Source organism: Colletes latitarsis, chromosome 13 (genome assembly GCF_051014445.1).
Source record: "Colletes latitarsis isolate SP2378_abdomen chromosome 13, iyColLati1, whole genome shotgun sequence".
Lineage (NCBI taxonomy): Eukaryota > Metazoa > Arthropoda > Insecta > Hymenoptera > Colletidae > Colletes > Colletes latitarsis.
The window spans coordinates 8,981,955-8,988,795 of NC_135146.1; the positions used below are offsets into that span (position 1 = coordinate 8,981,955).

The window sequence follows — 6,841 nt, forward strand, 5'->3', positions numbered from 1 at the left end:
ATTTCGAATCATACTAAAAAAATTATATATAGTTACAGTGGTCAATTACAAGCATTTTTGGTGAATAGACATACCCCGAAAGCCTACGCACTTTCAAGAAAAAAATTCTTTACCGAAAATCTAATGTGAGGCCAGGAATGCTTCCCTGAAATTTCATGCATATCTTTAAAACGTCATAACTTCTGAACGGATTGAAGGATTTTAATGTTTAAAAAAGCAATCAACGCATATTTTAGTAGAGAATATGGAGAGATTGTAAAAATATTGGAAAAGTTGCTCCTTGATCCCGTAAAATGTGAAAAACCCCATAAAAGTGGTCCAATTTTTAAACGGCCATAACTTTTACAATGGTAAAGGTGTCTCATTGAAATTTTTTTCTGAGGCAGAGCTCAGGGGCACCTACAAAAAAGTATTAGACAATTTTTCTGTAGAGCGTCAAACAAAATTATTAAAAATTAGAAACGAATTTTTAAGAAAAATCGACCGAGGGTTGCCTAAATTTTTCAGCGAAAAAGAAAAATTTTAAATCGTTCTAAAAAAATTATTTTCGGTTGCAAAGGTCGATTATAATCATTTTTGATGAATAGATATACCCCCGAAATCCTACGCAGTTACGAGAAAATTTCATGCGAATGTTTAAAACGCCATAACTTCTGAATGGATTAGATGATTTTAATGTTCAAAAAGCCAAACGCCGCGTAGTTTAGTATAGAATATGTAGCAATTATAAAAATATTCAAAAAGTTGTTCCTTAACACCGTAATGTTAGAAAAACCCCATAAAAATGGTCCAATTTTCAAACAGCCATAACTCCTACAATAGTGAATATATTTCAATGAAACTTTTTTCTGAAGTAGAGCCCATAGGTATCTACAAAATAGTATTAAACAACTTTTCTGTAAGATGTCAAACGAAAATACTAAAAATCAAAAACGAATTTTTAAGAAAAATCGACAGGGTAAGTGCCTAAATTTTTCAGCGAAAAAAAAAGATTTCAAATCGTTCTGGAAAAATTATTTTTGGTTGCGGGGGTCAATTACAATCATTTTTAGTGAATAGACCTACTCGCGAAATACTACCCACTTTCTAAAAAAAAATTCAGTACGGGCGAAGCTTTAAATATTAATAACTTTTTAACGAAGCCTCCATCAACAAATTAGTATTCTTGATTTCCGTCTTATTTTGGCCTCGCGAATCTCCCATTAAAATTTTTCCCAGGGGTTGCCGAATACCCTGTATAGATGAAAAACCAAATGCATTCCAGAATCCTGTTGAATACTGCTATTCTGTTGAAAATGAACCAAGATGCCATATTTGTGGTGACGTGGCAATAATTAAATGCGCATGGTGTAGGAAATCTTTATGTTTCAAATATATTTTCGACGAGTACCACTATTATCGAAACTACATAGAGTAATTGCTATACACACTGTATGTATTTAGAATTTAGAAATCGCTTCACCTTTGCCACGATGTCATAGGTGGATAATAAAAACAATTAATCTTTTCATTGTTGTTAAGAAACTTGTTACTGTTATTGTTACTTGTTACTTGTTACTGTATAATTTAGTGCAAGCCTACAGTGCTTCATTAAAATCAAAGTTAGAACGGCTACTACCATAGTGGATGTACACGCAAGATGTAAATCATCAAAATCTGCAAAACTATAAGAGGCAATTTTAAAATGTTACATACCAGTGGATTTGGAATAAAATGCTCGTTATTTTTTGTCATTATGAAAATTTCAATGAAATGGAAAATTAAGTTAATAAATTTTTTTTGTTATAAACAAATTGTATTTTGTTAAATTTTTTAACACCATGTTATTGTACATAAGAAACCATTAACCTCGCCCATTAACAATTTTTTCGTATGTCTTTCCGTTCTCGAGATAGCCGTTTCGAGCTAAAACTTCAAGGGATGATTGCACCCTTTAAACTCGAGTTACCACAGCTAAAAAAAAATAAGTGTCGATTATTTTTGGCTGCTTTATAAGTGTACGAAGTTTCATCGAAATCGAAAACGAACCGTTCGCGAAGGTTCCTTGTAAGTGAGCACAGCACTGACAAATCTAATTGATATGTAAGTTCAATCAAATGATTTGGAATTCATCCTGCCTAGATTCATTTTGTAAATCACTAGGAAATTCTGAATCTTCATTACCAGTAACATTTACATCCATGTGCAGCCTCTTTGATACTGTACCATCTTTATCTTTAGCAGAACGTTTTTATGAATGACCACTTTGCTCGTGCAAAGATTTTCTGGTATCTTGGAATGGTGTAGAAGTTTCTTTACTCAACATAAAAATCTCTTATTATTTTCATTATTCAACTTATCAGAAATAATCACCAAAGTAAAGTTATTTTTTATAACTAATAACATTATTTCAATGGGTATATATTTCAATACTTTCTATCATTAAATCAATAATGTGATCGCTTTTGTTTAATTGAAAATAATAACCGTGAGAACAATTTTCTTTGGAATGGGTTGGTCTACCGCACAAGATCATTGATATCTTCTTATTTGCTTTTCCCCATTCCACTAATATTCCGTTGTTGAAGCGATATATCTTCCAAGGGAGTAAACGGAACTCCTCTAACTTTTTCATATAGCATACTCAATACCTCACGCCGATTATTTGTGACAAGATCGTTCAAATATTCTGTTTTATTTCCTGCCTTATCAAAACAAAGATCATGTAACTTTTCAAAAATGTGACAAATATTAATCCCTGCTCCATATAATATCTTATTTGATAAATTTTTCGGCGTAAAAAGTTTTTCTTCGGCGAAGAAGTGATTCAAATAATTTTCTTTAAAACATGATGTGTGAAAATTTCTTAAAATAGATGAGGCGTTATTTCCTGCCATGGATAATACATTTGATAGATAATTAGGCATAAAACCTTCCTTATAGAAATCATCTAAAAGCTGTGTTGCGTTTCCCGTCTCATCAAAACAAACATCATGAAAATTTTTTAAAGCAGAACAAATATTAGCTTTTGCTCCGTGTAATATCCCAGATAAATTACTTGCTGTAAAACCTCCTTCTTTATTTAAAAAATGATATAAATACTTTTTTGTCTCTCCTATAAAACAAAAATCATGAAATTTTTTTAAACTATCAGCTGATCCACTCAATATACTACATAAATCACATGGCCTAAAATCTGCCGTATAGAAATCATCTAAAAGCTTTGTTTTCCCCCTTTTCTCATTAAAACAAACACTATGCAACTTTTTTAAATTAGAAGAAGTATGAACCCCTGATCCACATAACATACAGGATAAGTTGCTCGACTTAAAGCCTGCCTTATAGAAATCATCTAAATGTTCTGTTCTTTCCCCCTTTTCATTAAAACACAAATCATGCAATTTTTTAAAAGCATCCTTAGCATTAGCTCCTGCTCTACTTAGCATACCAGATAAGTTATGTACCGTAAAACTTTCTTCCCCATCTGTTTTCTTAACAAAGTGCTCTAAATATTGCGTTTTATTTCCTTCTGCATCAAGCCAAAGATCATATAATTCTTTAAAAGCTTTTGCAGCATTAGCTCCTGCTCCACCTAAAATACTGGATATATTAGAGAGATTTATTCCCTCTTTTCCTAGAGTTTTTAAATATCGTGTTTTTTTTTCGTTCTGATCAAACCAAAGCTCATATAATTCTTTAAAAGCTTTTGCAGCATTAGCTCTTGATCGATGTAAAATATTAGACATATTAGCTAAACTCATTCCGTTTTCTTCTAGAGTTTTTAAATATTGAGTTTTATTTCCTTCTGTATCAAACCAAAGGTCATACAATTCTTTAAAAGCTTTCGCAGCATTAGTTCCTACTCCACTTAAGATACTAGACATACGAACTAGATCTACTCCACTCTCTTCTAGTTTTATTAAGTATCGTGTTTTTTTTCCATTCTGATCAAACCAAAGGTCATATAATTCTTTAAAAGCTTTTGTAGCATTAGCTCCTGCTTTACCTAAAATACTGGACACATTAGATAGATTTACTCCTTCTTTTTCTAGAGTTTTTAAATATTGAGTTTTATTTCCTTCTGTATCAAACCAAAGGTCATATAATTCTTTAAAAGCTTTTGCAGCATTAGCTCCTACTCCGCTTAAGATACTAGACATACGAACTAGATCTACTCCACTTTCTTCTAGTTTTATTAAGTATCGTGTTTTTTTTCCGTTCCGGTCAAACCAAAGGTCATATAATTCTTTAAAAGCTCTAGGTGCATTAGCTCCTGCTCCATGCAAAATGCCAGACATATTAGCTAAACTCATTCCATTTTCTTCTAGAGTTTTTAAATATTGAGTTTTATTTCCTTCTGTATCAAACCATAGGTCGTATAATTCTTTAAAAGCTTTTGCAGCATTCGCTCCTGCCTTACTTAAAATACTGGAGATAGTAGATAGATTTATTCGGTTTTCTTCTAGAGTTTTTAAGTATTGAGTTTTATTTCCTTCTGCATCGAACCAAAGTTCATATAATTCTTTAAATGCTTTTGCAGCATTAGCTCGTGCTCTATGTAAAACACTGGACATATTAGCTGGGTTTATTCCATTTCTTTTCAAAATTTCTAATTTTGTTTCTCTAATTAAAAAATCTAAGAACTCATCAAATTCAGGTGTTCCATCTCTACCAATCACACTTTTAGCAAATTTAGTTTCCTCGTTGTACAGCCTCTTCGATACTACATCAACACAACGCCTCCGTTTTCCAGAACTAGGACCAATTTCAGGACTTTCCTTGGCTGAACTCCTTGAATCACTACTTTGTTTTGATAGGATAGTTCTAGCATCTCGTAATCGTTTCGAACTCTCTTTGCTTAACATAAAATCACTTCTAGTTTCCATTATCTGTGTCTTAATTATTATATGGTATTCAAAAATAAGCAAGATTATGTTTATTTTATTATATCTTTGTTATAAATTTGCCTTCATTCTTCTTTATTCTTAGATAAATCTGTTATTAATCTAGGAATATATATTGCTAAAAACTTAAATAACACAAGCACTTCCAGCAACCAAAATCACTGTCTGTGAGAACTGTTCGTTTTGGGATGGATTGGTCTACCACGTGTACTATACGAACTTTTTTATTATACACTAAAATCAGCTATATTGGCTACTTTTGCTAAATTTACATACGAACTAATTTGCTTAACTTTCTTGAAAGAATTTAAATCTTCTATTTTTATAACCTTACTTTTACGCTGCTTGTTCTCACAAATATACGATATATTTTCTTTTTAAACAAAGTAAATATTTAAAATTTTTACGACGCTGAGGAATTAAGGTATTTCCTTTAAATTCCAATAGAATTGTTGTATCCCTTCAAAATAGTGTAACGTCCGCGTAGCATACGTCTCCCCACTCTGTCTCCTTGACTCCATTTTATGTACAGATAGTTACTAGATGGTAAATAACTAGATCGCGGAATCCGTCTCTTAAAACATCACCAAATATTATAGTCAAGTTTGTTCGAGAATTGACCGTTGTATCCACCGGCAATTTTAAGTTCGGACGTTAATTTTTATACAGGGTGTTCGGCCACACCAGGGAAAAATTTTAATGGGGGATTCTAGAGGCCAAAATAAGACGAAAATCAAGAATATTTTATGCGAATCTTTAAAACACCATAACTTCTGAACGGATTGGACGATTTTAATGTTCAAACAGCCAAACGCCGCGTATTTTAATGTAGAATATGTAACAATTATAAAAATATTGGAAAGGTTATTCCTTGGCCCCGTAATATTAGAAAACCCCCACAAAAATGGTCCAATTTTCAAACAGCCACAACTCCTATAATAGTGAATATATTTCAATGAAACTTTTTTCTGAAGTAGAGCCCATAGGTACCTACAAAAAAGTATTAAACAACTTTTCTGCAGGACGTCATGCGAAATTATTAAAAATCAAAAACGAATTTTTAAGGAAAATCGACAGGGGGTAGGTGCCTAAATTTTTCGACGAAAAAAAAAATTTTGATATCTGTCTAAAAAAATTATTTTTAGCTAGGGGGATCTATAACAATAATTTTTGGTCAATAGACATAACCCCGTAATCATAACCACTTCCGAGAAAAAAATTCGAGTAGGTGTGAAATTTTTCAACAAAATGAAAAAATTTTAAATCGTTCTAAAAAAATTATTTTTGATTACAGGGACCAATTATAATAATTTTTGATCAATAGACATACCCTCGAAATCCTAACCATTTTTGAGAAAAAAATTCCTTACCGGAAATATAATTTCAGGCCAAAAATGCTTCCTGTAAATTTTATGCGAATCTCTAAAACACCATAACTTCTGAACGGATTGGACAATTTTAATGTTCAAACAGCCAAACGCCGCGTATTTTAGTGTAGAATATGTAACAATTATAAAAATATTGGAAAGGTTATTCCTTGGCCCCGTAATGTTACAAAACCACCATAAAAATGGTCCAATTTTCAAACAGCCATAACTCCTATAATAGTGAATATATTTCAATGAAACTTTTTTCTGAAGTAGAGCCCATAGGTACCTACAAAAAAGTATTAAACAACTTTTCTGCAGGACGTCATGCGAAATTATTAAAAATCAAAAACGAATTTTTAAGGAAAATCAACAGGGGGTATTGTGCCTAAATTTTTCGACAAAAAAAAAAATTTTGATATCTGTCTAAAAAAATTATTTTTAGCTAGGGGGATCTATAACAATAATTTTGGGTCAATAGACATAACCCCGTAATCATAACCACTTCCGAGAAAAAAATTTGAGTAGGTGTGAAATTTTTCAACAAAATTAAAAAATTTTAAATCGTTCTAAAAAAATTATTTTTGATTG

At 31.6% G+C, this 6,841-nt stretch overlaps 1 protein-coding gene across 2 annotated transcripts; it reads right to left on the reverse strand.

Moving 5' to 3' along the window:
- Positions 1-1,780: 1,780 nt before the first annotated feature.
- On the reverse strand, positions 1,781-5,375 carry LOC143349307 (uncharacterized). 2 transcript variants are annotated; one of them, XR_013080886.1, is made up of 2 exons: positions 2,029-5,375; positions 1,781-1,953 (listed from the first exon to the last, which is right to left on the reverse strand). XR_013080886.1 is itself a non-coding variant. In XM_076780449.1 (2 exons), the coding sequence occupies exons 1-2, from the start codon at positions 4,863-4,865 to the stop codon at positions 3,062-3,064; spliced, it is 1,455 nt and encodes a 484-aa protein (XP_076636564.1). In that variant the 5' UTR covers positions 4,866-5,375; the 3' UTR covers positions 2,947-3,061. The 2 variants fall into 2 exon arrangements, 1 of the variants encoding a protein (XP_076636564.1); XM_076780449.1 differs by lacking the exon at positions 1,781-1,953 and having other exon boundaries at positions 2,947-3,094; positions 3,444-5,375.
- Positions 5,376-6,841: the final 1,466 nt, after the last annotated feature.

Coding starts and splice junctions, on each gene's coding strand:
- LOC143349307 (XM_076780449.1), bottom strand. CDS start 4,865: ATGGAAACTAGAAGTGATTTTATGTTAAGCAAAGAGAGTTCGAAACGA. Junction 3,095..3,443: donor ATGGGGAAGAAAGTTTTACG/GTACATAACTTA, acceptor TTTGTTTTATAG/GAGAGACAAAAAAGTATTTA.